General features: G+C 41.5%; 1 protein-coding gene across 3 annotated transcripts; it reads right to left on the minus strand.

The window, feature by feature from the left end:
- Window positions 1-918: 918 nt before the first annotated feature.
- Window positions 919-21,172, minus strand: serpine1 (serpin peptidase inhibitor, clade E (nexin, plasminogen activator inhibitor type 1), member 1). Of its 3 annotated transcripts, none has more exons than XM_058626040.1 (11): window positions 21,050-21,172; window positions 16,997-17,060; window positions 6,489-6,573; window positions 4,078-4,316; window positions 3,758-3,982; window positions 3,469-3,663; window positions 3,037-3,235; window positions 2,667-2,767; window positions 2,243-2,329; window positions 1,756-1,839; window positions 919-1,311 (listed from the first exon to the last, which is right to left on the minus strand). In XM_058626040.1, exons 2-11 carry the CDS (start codon window positions 17,007-17,009, stop codon window positions 1,265-1,267), a joined length of 1,275 nt encoding a protein of 424 aa, XP_058482023.1. In that variant the 5' UTR covers window positions 17,010-17,060; window positions 21,050-21,172; the 3' UTR covers window positions 919-1,264. The 3 variants fall into 3 exon arrangements, with proteins under 3 accessions (XP_058482023.1, XP_058482021.1, XP_058482022.1); XM_058626038.1 differs by having other exon boundaries at window positions 21,021-21,172; XM_058626039.1 differs by lacking the exon at window positions 21,050-21,172 and adding an exon at window positions 17,313-17,440.

Raw genomic sequence — 21,172 nt, forward strand, 5'->3', positions numbered from 1 at the left:
GTTTAATTAATCAGCTTCATTTTAAACCATTGCTGCATTAAAACAATCATCATCATATTTTTTATCTTACATTTGTAAGATTACACAGAATGTAGCCATTTTTTTTCACACTAAAATCTGATTAAATGTATGTAAAACAAGTCCTGACGCATTATGAAAGTAAGAATAATGTTTCTTACATTGCACTTTTATACATACTGTATGTTTGTACATGTATCGTACCTGTATTGACAAATATAAACTATATTGTCCATAATTAAAGGAGATATTTCATCTTCATTTACACATTTCTTTACAGCAAAGAGGATTTTCTAGTAAAGGTTACTATGATCCTCTGTGGAAACTTTACATTTGTCCTGAATTTGCCATTTGCCATTTATTTATTTATTCTATGTTGTGGTTAGTTTTTATTTTAACATTTAAAATTAAAAGTCCAAATAAAGGATACATAAGTGTATTTAGAATTTAATTTGGATTAAGTTGAAAAATATCCTTCATGTGTTTTCCACCAGTTCCTTTTTTGTTTGTTTGTGAATTGAAATTACATCTTTTAATTGTTTTCCTCTAAATGTAATTGTCATAAGTACTAGTATTAGTATTATTAGTAGTACTAGTAGTACTAGCATTCGTAGTAGTTGTAGTAGTATTAATACACTCTCTGTTTGGACCCATGGAGACACTAGTAAAGTGTGAAAATATCTCCTATAACATCAGTGTGAATGTCATTGTCATTGTCATTAGGTGTAATTGTAATTTTTCAAAATAAAATGTGTGATTTACCCTCCGTTAACAGGCCTTTATTGTGCGTAAACATGGCTCCGTGTGGATTATTTCATGTCGTTTTTTGAAAGTCGGCGTGATTTCAAGGCTTTGGACACAAGAGGTCAGCGTCGAGACAAAACACCGCGGACGCCACGGTTTTGTAAAAACATAGACTTTTAATATATACAACTACAGCAACAAAATATATAAATGCAACATAACAATACAGAAAATAGAGTTAACACAACTCCCAGAAAGCAGCCGTCATCGTGTCCCTCTGTGTGAAGTGCATCAGTGTCTGTTGTGTCCGACAACAGTAAACTACCTCATCTGTTCACTGTCCTTCATATGTCCACCACAAACGTTCAGACAAATAAATAAACATGTAGAGTCAGTCTGCCCTGTGTCCAATATCCATGTCTTTAGCCCCAGTGTTGAAGAATAATGATTATGATGATGATGATGGTGGTGGTCAGCTGTGAATGAAGGCAGCTCTTCACAGTTACTGCTGCTGCGGCTGGTTGTACTGACCCATGAAGAGAAGAGCACCTGGACACAGCAGGGAAAACACTAAGTCAGAGGACACTGTGGACAAATCGGATTTGTCTTCCTGTTAATGCTACTGTTTTACAACACATGTGGTTGCCACCTGCCATGAAACGAAAAACAAGAAAACCTAACATTCACCTCTATTTGTGTATTTATTTCAAAGGAGTAACTATAGAAAATAAAATCAAATATTGCAGGATTAATTTAAATTAATTTAAAATGTTTTCTGTATTCTTTAAAGACCCATCATGGTCATTTTATGCAACTTTGACTGTAATTCAGCATATGCTGCTATAATCTGCCTGTATGCAGGTAAAGATGTACATTAACCACTGGTTGCAATCTGGCATATTTACATGTTAATGTTCTTTTCTGTTCCTTTTCTAAATAAATAAATGTAGGTTTTTTTTATTAAAAAAAAAAAGATCTACAAAAGAGTGTTACCTGTGTGTTTGTGCTGGATGAGGAAGAGGAAGGGTCGGTCCAGAGTGATCTCCTCCACCGCCATACGTGAAAACATGACAGCAGCTAAGAAAAGGAAAAAAAACAACATTTACAACATTAGCTGAGGCATTCATGTAATTCCCAGACATTAACTGGCCCAAATTAATACTTTAAGTCTTACAATTGAAAGGACCTCTATGACAGATTTAGCGACCTCTAGGGATGTTGATCCATTTTTGCAACACATGGAAGAAGAGCCACTCACATAATAATAAAAATTATTGGCGTAATTTGACAGATCTACCTTACATTTTACAAACTGCACCTTTAAAATATCATACACATGTACATTTATCTAAGACCTAATGCCTGTAGTATGGTGTGAGGACATATTTCGATCCAAACCTATTTTTGAGAGGACAATTTGACCTGGTGAGGACATTTTTAATGTTAAATGTGTGTCTTTGTGTGTCTTTGTGTTGCCCACCTGTTGCTGCTGCTCCCTTAGTTCCTCGCTCGTTCACCTCGATCTTGACTTTCTGCAGGACCTTCGACACACAGAGTCTTTCCTCAGCTGCAGGACGGAAACACAAACACACACAGTGTTATTAATATGTTTGTATATATATAAATATAAATGTGAGGTTTTTAGTGCCATAAATAAAAGAGACTGGATGAATAGTACTTTGTATCAAGTCTCTCTTTATATATACTGTAAGTCATGTGTTGTAGAAAGAGGTGGTTTGTTCAGATTCTTTCCTCAGTCTTGTTTTAATGTTTTTATGTATTCATGCTGAGGTGACACTGAAGGAACAGTCATTCTTTATATTAAGATAAACTTATTCACTACAGAATAATATATATACCGTTTCTTTATTAGTTTCACTAAACAATCAGATGAATGAACTTACTGGTGATGCGCGTGAAGTCGGCACTGGCCAAGTTGAACATGTCTCCGAGACCCATGTTGATGAGCGCAGTCTTCATATTCACCTCCGAGTTCAGAGTAAACCTGAAGAAACACACACAAACACACACACACACACACAATTTAAACGGCTGCCAAACTTAAAGCTCCAGTCTGCAAATTCTGTCGCCAAAACACTGCAAGCGTAGGGTCATGTTTCAGAAAACCGGGGTTAATTCCGTAACCTAAAATTTTGTTACATCAATCATGTTAGCAAGTTCTACAAATTTCAGACTCATTATAATACAGGTTCATGAACGTAATGATTCCATCACAGCCACATCCACACACTGTGTTGTCTCTGTTCCGCTCACCTGGGCATGGCCAGCTGCCTCTTCACTCTCCTCAGCTCTGCTCTCCACTGATGAATCCGCTGCGCGCTCAGATCCGCACCGAGCGCGCTCAGGGGAACCTCGGGTTCGAAGGGGGACACCAGGAGCATGCTCAGTGAGTCGCCCTCGTATGGGACCTCGATGACGTCATAGTCCACTCCGTCAGAAGAGACAAACTCACCTGTTGATTAAGCAGGAATGAGCATTTGCTAATTTAGAAATAATAGGAGTGACAATTTGTTGAATAGCCACCAGGGGGCGAATCCACTGGTTGCAAAAACACTTGATGTATAACGTCAGTAAAGATTTTCTTAAGGAGTTAAAGGTCTCAATCACTTGTTTCAGGTCTTCTTATCACATGTTTGTTTTGCTAAAGGTCTATGGTCAAACAGAGACGAATTATACATTCAGTACCGTAGTTGTAGTAGTTGGTGAGTCTCATCATGTGCACCGGCACTGTGCTGCCGTTGGCACAGTGAAACATCCTCTCCTGGGTCAGTCTGGGGTCAAAGGGGACTTTCCAAAGGGCCTGGAAGTGGAGAGCATTGAGGAGGACCAGGCGGGTCTCATCAGAGAGAGATCCAGATGTCAAGAACTCAGGAATAGCACCTACAGAGGACAGGGCAGCAAAATAAGCCAGAGGAGAGACCCCACAGCTGGTCTTTGGAGAGTTCTTTGTTGACCTGGGTATGAGAGTGTGTACCTGCAGTGTGGTCCGACACCCATGAGTTGATGATGCCGAGTGCCTGGTCTGGTTTGGTAAAGTCCACCTGGTGAGGGTGGGTCTGGAAGGCCTTGGCCAGAGCTCGCCTGAATCCCTTCTCCAGGCTCATCTTCCTCTCCACCATCACCCCGCTGGCGATCTCCACGCCCTCCTCGCTGGACACATCCCGCTGCAGGAGTCTCTGCTGCCGTGACATCCCTCTTTCTGCAGGACCACAAGGACAAGTCCGAGTTAACCCACCACTTTAACCACCAGACTATCAGATCTGTATGTGTACATATGCACATATGCTGACTCACCTTTCAGAGAGAAGCCCATGGCAGAGGTCAAGGCCTTGCGGGTGTTTCCAGCAGCGCCGAGCTGAGCCATGGACAGAACGGAGGCGGCACCGTACGGGGAGAAGGCCATGTTTGTGTCGGCGGAGTCCTGACTCAGCTGCAAGAAGACCTTCAGGCCGAAGTCAGTCTGTTTGTCCTGGAGGGAGCCCAGCGCCGCTCTGCTCAGGGTCAGCAACAGGAACACGTACACACAATGCATCCTGGGAAATAAGGAAGGGAAAAAGAGTTGATGTTGACCAAAGCTCCAAGCTTCCGTGTTTTCTCAGCACATGATTTGTTTTTAAACTTACACACACGAGTTAAATTAACTTTAACAATTAGTTCGGACCATGTTTCTCAAACTGTGGTGCGTGTTCCACCAGTGGTTCGCCAGCTTCCTCTGGTGATACTTAGAGGAAAAACAGGAATACTGTTGTACTGTACCGTATATACCAGGGTATGTGCGTATAAAATGAAACAAATACACCTTATCTCTCGCTCCATCTTAATCTAATTTCACTATACCAGTGTGTGAATCATATGTGAGGAAGAGGAGGATGAAAATGATCTTACTGGGAATAAATCTGCCTCCTGTGAAAAGTCCATAGCTGAGTTAAAACAATGGATAAATATTATTTCACATTAATGAACCGTTGTATCATACCGTATGTTACGGCGTGCACGTACACTTGAATGTAACACATCAAGGTGAAAAGTGAGCGTCTTTTTTTTTTGTCTGACGTCGCCGTGACTCCTTTGCACAAATATGTAAAATGCATCGTTCCTGTGAGTGTCAACAGAGCAGACGCTCGGGAAATACGTTGTCGGTCGTGTTGGGAGGACAAAATGTTTTCACCAAGAGAGGAACTCGCTGAAGTGAGTCACTTTTTATTGTTTCTGTTTCTTATTGCGATGGAAAGTGTGTGTGTGTGTGTGTGTGTGAAGGGGATTGTGTAACGCCGTAGAAGCTTTTTTACCCAACGTTCTTTCACATGTTTTCAATAAAACTGTGAGTAGCAGGAAAGGGGAGAATGTCTCAGTTTCCAGAAAACTGAACATCATAACTCAGAGATGTGGACATTCAGGAAATGATGGTAACTGCGGGTATTTAAAACAGATGTGGACAACTGGTTTAAATTGAATTAACTAAAAAAAACCAACATGTAATAGGATAATAAGCACTTACGGTGCATTAAGATGAGTCATGGTGGATTTACATCATCTGGATAATCTTGAATGGTGCAATTTGTTAATATTTCGTGTGAAATGACTGGAAATTAAATTAAAATATCCCCCAACACAGTCAGCGATTTATTTTGAAGTGCCACAAGGGGGAGCCCTAACTTTACACACTGAAAATGGTTGGCAAACTTGAGTTAAGTTAATTCGAACTAAATTTACGGAGTTATACAAAGACAACTTAGTTTGAATGAACTTCATTCATTCAGGTTTAAGACTGTCAAACATTTTCTTTTTCATTCCAGAGGAATCTGCAGAGGAAAACAACTGTATTTTGGAGACATTTTAAGAGTTTAAAGGCAGATGTTAACAAAAGTATGGCAACAATATTGCAATGTGTGAGTGAGTTTAAGTGTAAGTGTGTGTGTGTGTGTTAACAGGAGAACATTTGTGTGTCAGAAACATTGGTTTTTCCACTGCAGCCATCAATAACATCATTGACACTGAGGCGACAGCACTTTTACGTCGCTGCCACAGCATCATGGAAGTGGAACCACAGTGTGACCTCGACCTCTGACCTCTGAGCAAACAAACACTCGCTCTCATTTATAGACACATAAAAACATCTGTAGCCCAAAACAGAAAACGCTAAACTACAAATAAATCAACCTTTTTAGCGAGTCAAACAATTATGGTAAAAACTATCATGAAAATAGCGTTTTAAAATGAAACATAGACAGTGTTCCAAAATGAGTGTGTGTGCCATAAAAGTACGGTTAATCAGTGTAAAATGCAATAAAAGTGATGCAGCATTTGTACGTAATTATAATAAAAACTTAATGGGGCTCATTTGACCAAATATTTGCGTTAAAAATGACCGCCTTAGTAGTTCTTATGTTGAATGCTCTTGTTTTAGATATAAATACAAAGTAACTGCTCAAAAAATAAATAAAGGAATGAAGGTAAAACCGATGCTTGTTAAACATAAATAAATCGTACATAATTAATGTGGGTTGAATGTGTTTTTCTCTTTTTCTACTAATGTTTACTGATAATATAAGCTGTGTAATTCTTTGACAATGAAATAATGTAAAACCTCCACCAACTCTTTGAGGACAAGACTTTTTTAAACGCATATATTTATATATATACATATATATATAAATTACATGTGCAGATTTAGTGTTAATAAAAAAAGCAAATGCATTTCTTACCTTGTGGTTGGTTGTTTTTGTAGGTCTGTGATGTTTGATGTTTGATGTTTGAGCTTCACTCTCTCTTTTCTGCTGCTGTTAAAGTCTGAACGAGTGAATGAAAGTGTTGCCTTATTATAGTGTAGGAATCACAGGTCCCGCCCCCTCCTACACACACACACACACAATTACAGACGGTGATGTCATCTGACACTGTCTGGGCAAACTTCCTTTTTCACACAACACACACGCACACTCTTCTCTCTCTCACTCTGTCTCTTTTATCCAAAGCATGACACAGCACATGGAAAACTGTTTTCCTGTCTCCACACACACACACACACACACACACACACACACATCTCTGTGGCATGTGTCCTCAGAGGACAGGGAGCCGTCTCCCTGTGGGTTCATTTATCATCTATGCATTAAACTAAGCAGGTTGGCAGGAGTTTTCCTTGCTGCTGCGCCGTCATCCCCCGTCTGTGTTTCCCCACAGGAGGAAACATCGACCAGTCAAGATACGTCTCTCCCTTTGTGGATTTAATGATGTCGAACCTCCTTGTTGTGAAGTCACAGTGACAAAATAAATAAACACTCGATAGTGTCAGTGAAATCACGGGGGAAGTGAATCCTGTTTTCCAGTCACTTTTCGTGACTACACTTGACAAGAATGCCACATTCCATTTAATTAAACAAAACCTCGGATCAAGGATTTCCTTGTATAGATTCACCAGGTCTGTGGCGAGGTCTATAATCACACTAGACAGTGTAGCGATAAGAGAGGGAGGGAGAGAGAGAGGGAGAGAGAGAGGGGGGGGAGGAAACAGGACTCACACTTAATAATTGCTGTGTTTTGTACGCAACTTAAATTGTTTTGTTTTTATTAAATCTCAAAATTGACCTTTTTTTCTATTAAAAGTGCTAATGTGAGACCTTTTTTGAAATGTTTCTAAAAATGTACAGTAAAAAAACTGTATGGATTTGTTGTATGATAGTAGTTATAGATGTCCTGAACACAACCTAATCAGTCCTGTCCAGAATTTATGGAAAGTTTTGTTTCGACTGCATCTCAAAATTTACATTTTTTCTAATAAAAAGTGTTAATGTGGGGCTTTTAGTTTGAAATTTCTCTAAAACTGTGCAGTACAAATGTGTGATTTACAGTATGCTAGTAGCCATAGATGTCCTGAATACAAACTAATTAGTCCTGCCCGGAACGTATGGAAAGTTTTGTTTTTTATTACAGCTCAAAGTTGAGAATTTTTTCAGTTTAAAAAGTGCTAATGGGAGACTTTAAATTTGAAATTTCCCTAAAACTGTACTGTAAAAATGTCTGTTACAGTATGACAGTAGTCATAGATGTCCTGAACACAACCTAAATTTTGTTTTTATTTAATCTCAAATTAAAACATGTTTTATCTGATTTTAAAAGCACCAAGGTGAGAAATTGAAATTTCTCTAAAACGGTATAGTAAACATTTACAGTATGGTAGCAGTGATAGATGTCATGAACACAACTTTTTTTAGTCTTGTCCAGAATGTATAGAGAACTCTCAGACAGAGATACAGTGCTCTCTGGGTTTTATTTTGAAAACCAGATTATTGAAACCCTCATTACATACTGTGCTTTTAAATTCCACTGTATGTTAACTAATGTGTTAGTTAACCACACAATTAGGTCATCACAGAGGGATTCAAATTCTCAATTTGACAGTGTAAACAAAGAGCGCCATCAGCTGCTGAAACCAATATTTGAATCAATTTGTGTAACTGAACTGAACATCTAAAAAGAATAAGTCATATTCATAAATGTGAGCGCACAGTTCTTATTTGCAGAACACAACATGGCAGCTGTTATTGTAGTTAGTAATAACTGTGTGTTTTATGACTGTTTCTGTCACTTTGGATTATATTTCAAAGTCTCAGTATTCGTCTGCCCTCGACGCCATCCCCAGATATTACTTTTTGCCTTTTGTTTCACCGAAAACCAAAACGATCAAACACACCACAGAACTACAAAGAATTCCTGTGGCTTTGTCCACGCAGCCTCCATCCAGATAGATCTGGAAAAATTCTCCTCTGCGTCTACCAGATGCTCGGTGAGTCGTAGGATAAGGAATGTTATGCCGCGAGACACGACCAAATTTGGCGTGTGCATGTGTCACTGCCGAAAACGCAGAGTGACTGTATCAAAGACACGGTGAATCTTAACAGTGTCAGAGTAAGGCTGATGACCTGCTGACCCGGTGGTGAAAGTGATAAGGGTAAAAAAAGGACAGATGAAACTCTTTATTGTGTAAAAGTGGTAAATTTGAGCTGGAGGTGTCGATTCACTTGTGAAATGTTTGCGTAATGGTTAGATGGAAAGTGAATGAGGTCACCGTGGGGAGATTCACCGCTGTGTCCACAGCAAATGGACGAGCGACGATTAAAGCTGAGGTTTTTTGACACTTTGAACAGCTCATGACGCTCTTTATTTACATTGTCAACGTTTCGCCTTCTTACTCTTCTTCTGTGGTGAACCAGACTGTGAACTAACCCCCGATAATCACTTTAAATTTGTAGATCGAAATATGTATATACATTCCATGTATATCATTTTGAAATTTCTGTGAAAATTCGACATTATTTTTTGTTATAAAGATAGTGTTCTATCTGTCTATTTGTCTTTCTAGCTAGATATATAAGCTAGCTAAAATCTATCTATCTATCTATCTATCTATCTATCTATCTATCTATCTATCTATCTATCTATCTATCTATCTATCTATCTATCTATCTATCTATCTATCTATCCATCCATCCATCCATCCATCCATCCATCCATCCATCCATCCATCCATCCATCCATCCATCCATCCATCCATCCATCCATCCATCCATCCATCCATCCATCCATCCATCTATCATCCATCCATCCATCTATCTATCTATCTATCTATCACAAAATCTAACACTGTACGATCACATTTTTATCAAAAACAAACAGAAATTAACAATTTTTCTGATGAATCGTGACAAATTAGACAAAGGGAAATATTCATTTAAATACACAGTACGTCATTTCTGTGTTTCTTACCTGTCCAGATTTCTGCTGGTTGGTCTTTCCAGCTCAATACTCCCTTCTGGAAAGGGTAACCAGAACAAGTACGGCGGGCACAACTCGACTGTCTTTCTGAAGGTTTATTCCACATACACGGTTAAGCAGCAGTCAGTTAGCAGTTAGACAGTTTGTTAGCTACTAACCACAGTCAGTTAGAGAGTCAGTCAGGTTATAAAACCGACAAGTCGTACAGGTTCTGATGATAGATGGATTTACAAAGGCACATACGAAAGCAATACATAACAAAACATGGCTTTGACGATGCACCTTAAAGGCACTTTAAAGGCAACGGTGCTTTGATACCAGTTACAACAATGAACAGATAAATAGAATGAAAGACAAATAGCTTAGCCTGCTAGAAAGTTCTACACCTCCCACTTGGCCTACTGATTCCTAAATCCAAGTAGGCCACAACAACCACAAATTTTGCCTTTCGAAATGGCTACATTGCTGGGTACGAACGCGTTACACACAATTTTACCTTTCAAATGGGTACATAAAGCTACATCGCGGGGTATGAACGTATTACACACACAATTTTTTAACTTTCAAATGGGTACATAAAGCTACATCGCTGGGTACGAACGTATTACACACGATGTGAATGACAGATACAAATGACAAATAAAGGTTTCACATTGTCCTTGATGACGCAGTGACGCCCTTTACCGAAACACACCACCACCTCTCGTGAAGGATGGTGGAGGGGGGGTCTTGATCCTTTTTCTTTCCGAAACACACCACCACCTCTCGTGGAGGATGGTGGAGGGGGGGGTCTTGATCCCTTTTTCCGAAACACACCATCATGTGGTGGGGAATCTATTTCTGTTCCTCCACTGGCAACAGAACCACCAGCCTTCTGACATCTCTGTGAAGGATGGTGGAGGGACGGTTCTCCTTTTCTTTGCCTTTCCCACTTTGTCCACTGGAAACCGGACAACTTTGGCACGTCCTCACATTCACATCTCGTACTACGCCTTTCACATCAGGATGGGCCTCCACAACTCGACCGAGCCTAAACTGGCCTCTCAGTGCATTCTGGTCAGCCAACCACACTAAGTCTCCCACCGTGACGTTCCTTGCGGGTGCGTGCCACTTCTGTCGAACGAAGAGGCCCGGGCCCGCCAGCTGGCTCCACCGCTTCCAGAACTTGTCAACCTCGATCTGGACCGCTCTCAGGCGCACAACGGGGTAAGTCAGGTATTCAAACCTTCGAGAGTCCCCGCTAGGCCCAGCATGGCCAAGCAGAAGTGAGTTGTGAGTGATGACTCCTACAGTCTCGTCTTGTACCTGGATTCTTGCGCCGATTGGTCTTTCGTTTGACAGATTAGCTGCCAGGTAGGGGAGAGTCTGGAACTGCAGTGCTGTCAGGTGACTTTCCACCCCGATGTTGCTCGACGCTCTCCTGAGTGTATGGACTGCTGGGTGAAACACCCACGACCAGTCGGTCCAAGTGGCGGTTGCTTTCTCCTGGACTTGATCCCTGTCGATGTTGCTAAGGAATTCGTAGAGTTCCTTTAAAACTGGCTTGGCGCCCACGAAGTTGGTCCCTTGATCCGACCAAAGTTTTCTTGGGTGGCCCCTGAGAGCCGTGAAGTGCTGGTACGCCTTTAGGAATCCATCCGTCGACAGATCTTCCACAACGTCAGCATGCTTTGCTCTCGAAGCCATGCACCTGAGTACCACACCCCGGACTTTCATCTTTATTCCCCGCCTCACAGTGTCTCTGATGACGTAGCGGGATGACGTAGGGGGATCTTGGAATGCAGTTTCAAGTTCGGTCACTGTCAGTACTACCTCCCACTTTGCTGGAATAGGGGCTCTCCCTATACGAGCAACCCACTTCTTTACAGCCTTTTGGGCATAACTGACCCCTCCACAGAGCTTAGCTAGAGGGTTGTACCTTTTCAGACCCATGAGTGCGGCTCCCCACAGTGTCTCATCTTTCTTGGTCTCAACAGGGATCGATTTTGGCTCCGACTGGAGCCCTGCTAGAGACTTGCTAACTCCATCTGTGAAATTCCGGCCTTCACCACCGGAATTTAACAACTTCTGCGCTTGGGTTCTGGTGAGGGCTGCTGCAAAGTCTTTCTTCTGGAGTTTACTCACTGTCTCTGTAGCATCAGCTGCCACTTTTGTGGCAGATTTCATAGGCCAATCTTCAACTGGACTAGACAGGAACTCGGGACCCTTCTGCCACGCGGAGTTTTCGTCTAGTCGCTCGGGTGAACACCCTCTCGTGATAAGATCAGCGACGTTGACTTCACCTGGGATCCACCACCAATCAGTTACGGGCCCAGCCTTCTGGATCTCTCCGACTCTATCTGCAAAGAATGTTTGAAATCTGTAACTGTCTCGCTGGATGGCTCCCAGCACTGTCTGAATGTCTATGAAGTGATACCACTTTCCCACAGTCAATCTCCCACGCTTCAGTATGTATTCCTTCAGGCGTGCGGCGAAGACAGCCCCACAGATTTCGACTTCGACTGCATCGCCTTTTTGGTTTAAGGGGGTTAACTTGGCCTTTGAGTCCACCAACCGGGTAACTACACCATCTGACGTTTCCCATCGCAGGTACAGTATGGCGTCGTAAGATTCACAGCTTCCGTCAGAGAATGTGATTCCCCAGGGCTTGCCCCTCCAGCCGGAGGGTGTGAGGTTTCTGTGGAACTTGATGCTCCCCAAGCGAGTGTACTCCTTGAACAGCTCGATCGGTTTCCCTCGGAGTTCGTCAGAGAGGGACTCATCCCAAGTGTCCTTAGTGAACTTGCCAGCCTCCTGGGAGGCCTTCCTCACAGGAATCACACCTTTTTGCTCCACAGGTGTTGTTAGATCGTTTGGGTCGTACAATCCAGTGATCTGGCTCAGTAGGACGCGACGAGTTAATGGGTTTGGTGCTTTTACATCCACTTCTCCTTCAGTAAGTAGAGTCATTTGGTCAGGCTTTGCCTCGTCCTTCCTCCCACTTTGACCAGACCGGACCCAGGGTTTGAGGTAGAAGCCCCTTGCTTTCAGGATCTTCTCCACTCCCTCTAGGATCCTCCTCCAGTCGACCGGCTTCTCATGGTAGCTGGGTCTCTCAGAAATGTAAATGGGGATTGGCTCACTGAACTTCAAAAGCTCTACTCTTGTGGGTAATGACTTTTGGCCTTTCAGGAAAGGCGCCAGGAACAATAAGAGCTTCTCGAAATGGTTTCCCTGGAAGGCATAGTTCTTGGGGCTGCTCCCATGCGCAAGCCACTGTGTTAGCATTTTCTCAGAAAGTCTGCTCTCTAAAGGCAGTATCACCAGGTTCTTCTGCTCTTGTTCAGTGAGCTCTGGCTCCAATGAGCTGTGGCTTCTCTTCAGTTCCTTTGTCTGAGCCTCCAAACCTGTCTGGTTTTGAGTTAGCAGTGGTGTGGTTAGCAGGAGTTGGCTGGTGTTGGTAGCCAAGTCCTCCTGTGCTAAGCTCAGTCTTTCTTCTGGTGCCTTAAGGTCTTGATGCAGAGTAGACTCTTCTGACTCTTTCTGGTAGAAGTCAGACTGAAGCTCAGTGAGATTTTCCTGATTTTGCACCAAGGTCTCCTGCAGCTCTGCAGTTTGGGTCTCTTCTGGTGCCTTGAGGTCTTGATGCAGAGTAGACTCTTCTTCTTCTGACTCTTTCTGGTAGAAGTCAGACTGAAGCTCAGTGAGATTCTCCTGACTTTGCGCCAAGGTCCCCTGCAGCTCTGCAGTTTGGGTCCTTTCAGAGCTCAGCAGCTCAGGCATCTTGGCCCTCAGTTTACTCTGCTCCTCTACCTTCTTGACATTGACTTCCGTTACTTTCTGTAACTCTGTCACTTGACCCTTCAGTCTCTTCTGCTCTTCTTCAAAGGACTCTGTGGGACCCGCTTGCGCCTGGATACTCTCCCAGTCAGCCGTCCTGCTCCCAGAAATCTTAGGCAAGCTAATCGGAGTGATCTTTGCTTTGGGTCGGGCCCACTGAGAGCTGTCTTCTCCCCCTGTGACTGTACCAAAGTTGCTGGTGGGCACAGTTCCCCTTTGTCCCATGCTGGTGTTGGTGGGAGCAGTGTGAAACCTCGGTGGTGTACTGGTGAGGGTTGGAGGCTGAGTAAAGCTGACAGTGGGTCCATAGTTAGGTTGTTGAGGCTGTTGAGGAGGTTGATGAGGGGGACTGGTGCCAGCTACGGTGCCCTGCCTAATAGCCGAGTGGGTGCGAACAGGTGGGGTGGTACTAGCACGAGCTACTGGTCGGGTATGCCCATCTCCCTGTTTGTTATCCCGGCAGCATGACCACTCATCCATCAGTTCCTCCTTTTTAATTTCCAATGTTAAAAGGAGTCTCCACTTTTCTTTCCCGTATGGCTGATAGTCTCTCCAAACATGCACAGTGTCTCTGAGTTCGTGGAGTTCTTGATCCAGTCCCTTCCTTCTGGCCTCTTGCTGACACCGCTGTAGTGCGCTTTTCCTGCCGAGTACCTCGGCCTGGTCGAAAGCTAAATTGAACCGTGCCACAAGGGTGCTTATTTCTGGCTCAGCATCCTTAAACCACAACATTTCCATTGTCTCATGGTACCTTTGCCCAATGGCGTCCCTCTTTGTCAGAGTGTCTCTTAACTCACAGTTGTCGTCCGTTGAGTCTATTTGTTCCAGTTCTTCGATATATTCACTGCAGGCGCCGACGAAAGTATCATAGTCGTTTTCCAACCCTGCCAACTCTTGCGTCAATTTTCCTGTGCCTAGACGACCAGCTTTGAAATTAAGGCAGTTTATACGCGTCGTTAGGCTCCGCTGTGCATTTGATCGCTTCCGTTGTAGGTCTTCCAGGTCTGGCTTGTCGTCTGCCATTTTTGTTCTTTGAACTCCGGAATTGGAATTGTTCAAATGATTTGACTCTCTGGTTCGTTGCCAGTGACTTGTTCAAAGGATTCAGTTCTTTGCAAACGACACGTCTTTTTGGCACACGAATGTCAACGCCCCCAACTGTCGACGTCTCAATGTCACAGTCTGTGAGGCTCTTCGCCCAGAAGAGCTCTTTGTTCCTTGTGGAATCCTCACAACCTTATTCACGGCTGCGTTAGCTCTTTGTTCCGGCTTCTCCTCTGTGAGGCTCTTCGCCCAGATGAGCTCTGAATTCCAAGTGCACAACCTTATTCACGGCTGCGTTGGCTCTTCTGTTCCAGCTTCTCCTCCGTGAGGCTCTTCGCCCAGAAGAGCTCTGAATTCCAAGTGCACAACCTTATTCACGGCTGCGTTGGCTCTTCTGTTCCAGCTCTTTAGTAATTCACGACTGATTCGCTTCACCAGCGTCCTGGTGCTCCACGATTGTCGTCCTCCGCTCGGCTGTCCGTACTGCACTGATACGTTGCCAACAACGGTTTTATAACTGTCCAGATTTCTGCTGGTTGGTCTTTCCAGCTCAATACTCCCTTCTGGAAAGGGTAACCAGAACAAGTACGGCGGGCACAACTCGACTGTCTTTCTGAAGGTTTATTCCACATACACGGTTAAGCAGCAGTCAGTTAGCAGTTAGACAGTTTGTTAGCTACTAACCACAGTCAGTTAGAGAGTCAGTCAGGTTATAAAACCGACAAGTCGTACAGGTTCTGATGATAGATGGATTTACAAAGGCACATACGAAAGCAATACATAACAAAACATGGCTTTGACGATGCACCTTAAAGGCACTTTAAAGGCAACGGTGCTTTGATACCAGTTACAACAATGAACAGATAAATAGAATGAAAGACAAATAGCTTAGCCTGCTAGAAAGTTCTACATTACCTTTTGTATACTTTGTATACTTGATACTTTACAATGTTTTCTCGTCATACGTTGACTTATTTCTATCCGCACGTGTCTGACTGGGCGTTTTCGTGTCTGCTTTATCGCGGAAATGAAGCCGCGACCAAAAGAGTCCTCTCTGTTCTGTTGACAGAGACAAAATGAAGGCAAGACACGTGGGCTGCACAAGAAAAAAACAAAACATAAACGCTTACTTAAATGAAAACAAGATGAAAAATTCACCTGTTGTTCAATTAAAACGAAACAAGGCGGCAACCTGCAACAGTGTTTAAGCAGCAGACGCTCTGTCACCGTCTTCGTGTCTGTTTACGGGCCAATTAACACCGTCTGTCACGCGCGCTGCACTTTCATGCTTTGTCTCCACAACAATCTAACACTCTCAGTTTGTGTTTTACAGTCTCTGTTTGAGTGATGTTGCATTTTAACAGCGTCATTAAATCGCATTAAAACAGCTACTTAACTGTCAAGACACTTCATTCCTCACTAATAACCTGACTTAATGTGACAGAGCGTAATGACACGGCCACACCAGCGATGAGTCAATGAGCTCATCAGATACTTATTCCCTGGAACTTGTGTTTCACTGTTTTTATTTTCAATGTCGTGTTTGTTTGGACACTGCTGCCAAAAATACACACATGTATCTTGCCCCCCAAATCCCTGAGGATTTGGTACATTCCATATATGGCGGCTAAAGGAAAAGTGGGCTTGTACCACCCACTCAGTTCTCTGAGTAGGCTTCAGAAACATGGGACAAGTGTTGCCAAGACAACACATAATATTATTCACATGAAAAGTACAGTAGACTAACGTAAACAAAATGTTTGCTTCTGGAAATCTTATCTTTCACTCCTATGATAACCTGTCAAAAGCACAATAAAGCATTAATGGCGCTTTTCCATTTCACAGTTGTTTTTTAGTGTCGTCACTGGAAGAGTCATGAATCGAACCGAACAATGCCGAAGTGTAGATCAGTTAAAAAAACTTAAAAATCAAGCAGTCCAGTGACCGTGTCAGACAGAGGAAGTACTGAACTAGTCTTTTTAATTAACTGATTGTAATGATTCAGTACTCCGAAAATAACTTATGCAGTAAAACGTACAATAAACGGCACTTCTGTAGTATTTGTTTCACAGTAAATCAGACGTACACATGACACACGTGAGCAAAATATCGTGTAGAGTGTTATCGAGTTGATGTCACTCCTAGTTCAGACTTCATAAACCTTCCTTAACTGGCTTTAATACTTCATATTCACATGGTATAAATACTTAAATCCACCTTTGCTACAAGTGTTAAACCATAATACAACTAAAATGAATGAAATATGGCTAAAATATTAAAAATACAACACCATAATATGGATCAAAATGACTTAAAATGTGGCTAAAAAACCCAACCACAACACTATATCATGATGTGATCATTGTAAAATACAAGTATGTTGTTTCACACACTATTCCACTTGCATTTTTAGTCATTTTGAATTTCATAATATAATAGTATTTTTTGCCAGTACACAGCTAATCTTTTGAGTCTTACTGATTATCACATACTTCAATATTAAGTGGTTTCTTAAACTTTCGAATGGTTGGTTCACCTCATTATGGTATGTAATTGGTGATTGTGCTGACCATACCTGCCATTTTCATCACTCAGCCAGAAACCAGGGTCATCTTTCAGGATGATGGATCTACAGGATCCTGAGAGGGACAAAAAAAAGGTTTACTAATTAATAGTTAACTCAATTAACAAAGTACTTAATAACTGCCTTAAATTCAAAGTTCAGATAAAATTAGGAAAACCTAAAATCAGAATCAAATCTCAAATACTTCTAAATATAGAGTATATGTGGAATAAGATGAGCAACAGTGTAAAAGGAGACACGTAAATATTATGACAACAATAAAATCCCAATGAAACTGACTAATCTTTCCCATAAAATCCAAGATAACCTTTGTCAGTATCTGCTGCAGGGGTCAGGAAGTGTGACTCCATCCACCCGTTGATTCACTTCCTGTTTTCAAACCCTTGTTTGACGAGACCTGACATGGTGTCTTTCGGTTTGTTGTTCATCATTACACACAAGCATCTGCAGATGTCATGGAGACATGAACACGAGATACGTTTCATTAGCGCTTCGCAAAGACTCACTAAAAAATGACAACATTCATTCATTTTGATACAATATGGTACTATACAATACAAAATGTTACAATATGATACCATATTAGGGGTCGATACAGTGAAATATCGTGATATTTTGCATGGTAATATTATATTGCATTTGGGTTTTTTTTAACTGCTGTTACTAATAAACATTTTGTGGATTAGCATTGACGTTTCAGGCCACTAGATGGTGCAAAGAGCTCACTCATACATGAGTTTGCAAACACTCTATTGTATCGTGACTTAAATATCGCGATAATATCGCATTGTGGCGTGTGTATACTTTACAATACACTGTAAAAAAATCCTTGTTTAATCAACAAATTAGCGTTAGCCAAATCAATCACTGCTTATCTTTAAAGGAACATTTCATAAAAGTCTAAAGAATTAAATGATGAATGTGTCACAAAATCATATTTCACAACATGAATCATTTGAAATCTACTTAATGCGTTTACTTTGGCACAGATATACACACACAAAAAAAAAAAAAAACTGAGGCCAAATGTATAAACATGGTAAATATGGTAAATATAAAATGAAGTCTGTCTGGAACACTGGTGTAACAAAGTACAAATACTTTGTGACTGTACTTAAGTACAAAATTCCAATATCTGTACTTTACTTTATTTGTATTTCTAGCAAATTTTTCTTTTACTCCACTAAATTTCCTCTAACTATCTTTGTTACTCGTTACTGCCAAATAAAATCAGAAGAAGAAGAGTTGGTCTGTATTTGTATTTATATGGAGCTTTCCTAGTCTTGATGAGCTGCTTTACACTACAGTTTTCACCCATTCACACCTCTTTCATACCCATTCACACGCTGCAACATGGGATAAAGTGTCTTACTCAAGGACACATAGACCAGCAGAGCCAGGATTTGACTTCAACTTCTACCAAAGTCATTTTCTGGTAACATACTCTTACTTTTACTCAGTATCCCTTGAAGGTACTTTACACTCACACCGCAAATAAAAAAGTGTTTTGGAACACCAATTTTCTCATTTCGTAATGTCTTAAGTGCTTGAATCATTTGAACTCAGGAAATAAAGTGACACTAGTAAGCGACTTGTGAAGCTCAGTGACTCCTGTGACTCTTGCCTTCGTGTGTCACTGCTGATTCCACTGATTTTTCACTACAACTGCTCCCAAATGAACAGATACAGTTAAAAAAAAAAACGCCTGATTATTAACATCACAGTGATTATATTGTTACATAATCTATTTTCCACTCCTCTGAGCAGAATCATGCTGAAACAGTTTAGTGTGTGTGTGTGTGTGCATGTGTACATAATAGAACATGATGAGGACAAGCAGTGGAAAAGTCTTTAGCCTCGTGGTTACCAGTGTGTGGTGAGTGTGAGTAAGTGGGTGAGGTTATGGTGAACCAGACCAAAAGTACAGACAAAAGTGCAGTCGAGTCAAGAACACACTTGTTTTAATCAAATCAAGCCTCAACTTAAACTGTTACATAACCTCACCAGTCAAAAACACACACACACACGTGCTCTCCAGATAGATATGAATCTGTATTTGGGCACTGATCTGGACTTTGGCAGAGATTAAGCCTGGATCCACCCTGTGTTTTCTTCATGAAAATGAGTTGAGGAGAATCTGCTTTGTTGTTGTTTTTTATCGTATCAGCTTTTTATCTACACGGTATCAGCGTTTTCGGGAAGCCCAGAGTGATAAAGTCTCAAAAGGGTTGAGATTGTTGTTGTTCATTATAGCATAATAACAATAATAATAATAATAATAATGACCATAATACGACTGCTAAAGATAATAACAGTAGCCTTGAAACCGGATCTAGATACTGCAGTCTGTAAGATGAGGACAGGATATGAGGATAGATATTTTATGTGTTTTTGTTATGATGTTCAAAATAAATATTCATTCATTTATAATATATTAACGTTCTAAGCTAGGATGGCAATAAAGGCTAATTATTTTTAATTATTAAGACACTACAGTGCAGTTATATTTAGTTAAACAGATCCCAAAGAGTGCAGACCAAAATGAATGACAAGCAAGTGTGGGTATTGGCCAAAATAATAACATAATAATAAATAATAACTTTATAATTTTCCTTCCAGTCAGTACGTCCTCATCATGTTCTCTAGTGCACATGTGAGGAATGTGTCTGCATGTGCGCATTCCTCAGGTTGTGGAGGACATTTATACGGTACGTGTGTGTGCCTGTCTGCTGTTCGTGTGTAATAACTCTGCAGCAGTCCTCGTCATTTCTGAAGCACGATCAAGATTTACTGTTACTGCAAACTCCCACGTGCGTGTCCACGTTAATGCCCAACGGTGGACAGGCCTGAGTCTCAGGCCTTGACTGCAGCGCAAATCGGATTTGTAACCAAATACAGATTGTACCTAGCTATTGTCTTCCACTGTGTTATTTGTTTAAAGCGGCTCCAATTAACTTATGTCTCTCGGGATCTACGTTGTTGTTGTTGTTGTTGTTGTTCGAGTGATGCAGAAGATATTTTGCAATCCTATCTGAGTGACCGAGATGTTCAGATGGAAACAGATCTGTAAAAATCCATCCAGAATCGCATTCAAAACCACCTCCAGGTGACAGACAGAAGTTAACTGGAGGCACATTAAGCGATCGAGACAGTGGAAAAAGACCTTTTGCGCCACACCATGTGCTATCGTCCACTTTGTTTATTTTGCTAAGACTATTTGCTTTTCCGGGGCGTGGCCAGTAACTATAAAACTCCACAAGGAACACTACACTAGACTGGACTAGACTGCTGCCATACTAAAGAAGAAAAAGATCAGATTAGATAAACTTACAAATCCGAAAATTGGGCTGCAGTCTAAACAAGGCCTTAGTGCTGAAGGTAGCTAGCAGACAGTGTTGCCAACTTAGCAACTATATTTATTTATCAGTATTCAGGCCCCTTTAGCAACTCTTTTTCAAAAAAGCAACAAATCTAGTGACTTGTTCTGGTGTTATTAGAGACTCTGACGGAAAAGCATGTAACATTTTACTTTTTTTTAAACTTTTTTACTCAACAAACAACTGGTGCTGTGTTGTTTGCTCCCCCACTCATAAAACCCCCCCCCCCAAGAATCAACAAAGGAAAGTTTATTTGTAGTTCTAAACATATTTAGGGTGTTTATTGCTTCCTTTTTTGTGTCTCCCATGACATTATTCCTTATTTAGCATCTTTTAGGATGGCCAGTTGCTAATTTCCTTACTGAGGAGTTGGCAACACTGTTAGCAAGGGGTTAGCAATGGTGTGGCCATTTTTGGGCCACTTTATCTGACAAAAAAACAAACATGATTTGATTTGCTAGCACCCGTGGTGGAATAATTGCACCTATTTTGTTTGTCAGCCATGAAACTAAGCAATGCTAACATATTTGTGAGGCTGTGTTACAGCACAGCTGTGCTTTGAGATAAATGCTAACGTGCATGTGCTAACAGTGTTGTGCTAAAGGTATTTTTCCACATTATTTGTATAAGTGACTTACCTCGACTCCACCCTGCTGCCCCTTCTCACCTGCAGATACGTCTGCTGAGTCACTGTCTCCTTTCACCTCCCATGAGTCATGAGTCAGCACTTTGTGAAATCTTCATCGCCCTGAAACGTTGATAAGTATTTTATGAACTGTGGCGGGGACAC

Source organism: Solea solea, chromosome 3 (genome assembly GCF_958295425.1).
Source record: "Solea solea chromosome 3, fSolSol10.1, whole genome shotgun sequence".
NCBI lineage: Eukaryota > Metazoa > Chordata > Actinopteri > Pleuronectiformes > Soleidae > Solea > Solea solea.

What these genes read in the sequence shown, in the direction of transcription:
- serpine1 (XM_058626040.1), bottom strand. An exon ending in CAAAAACAACCAACCACAAG is followed by an intron (nt 4,317 to 6,488) that starts GTAAGAAATGCA and finishes CTTATTTCCCAG; the next exon opens with GATGCATTGTGTGTACGTGT. An exon ending in GGTGTCGGACCACACTGCAG is followed by an intron (nt 3,664 to 3,757) that starts GTACACACTCTC and finishes TGTCCTCTGTAG; the next exon opens with GTGCTATTCCTGAGTTCTTG.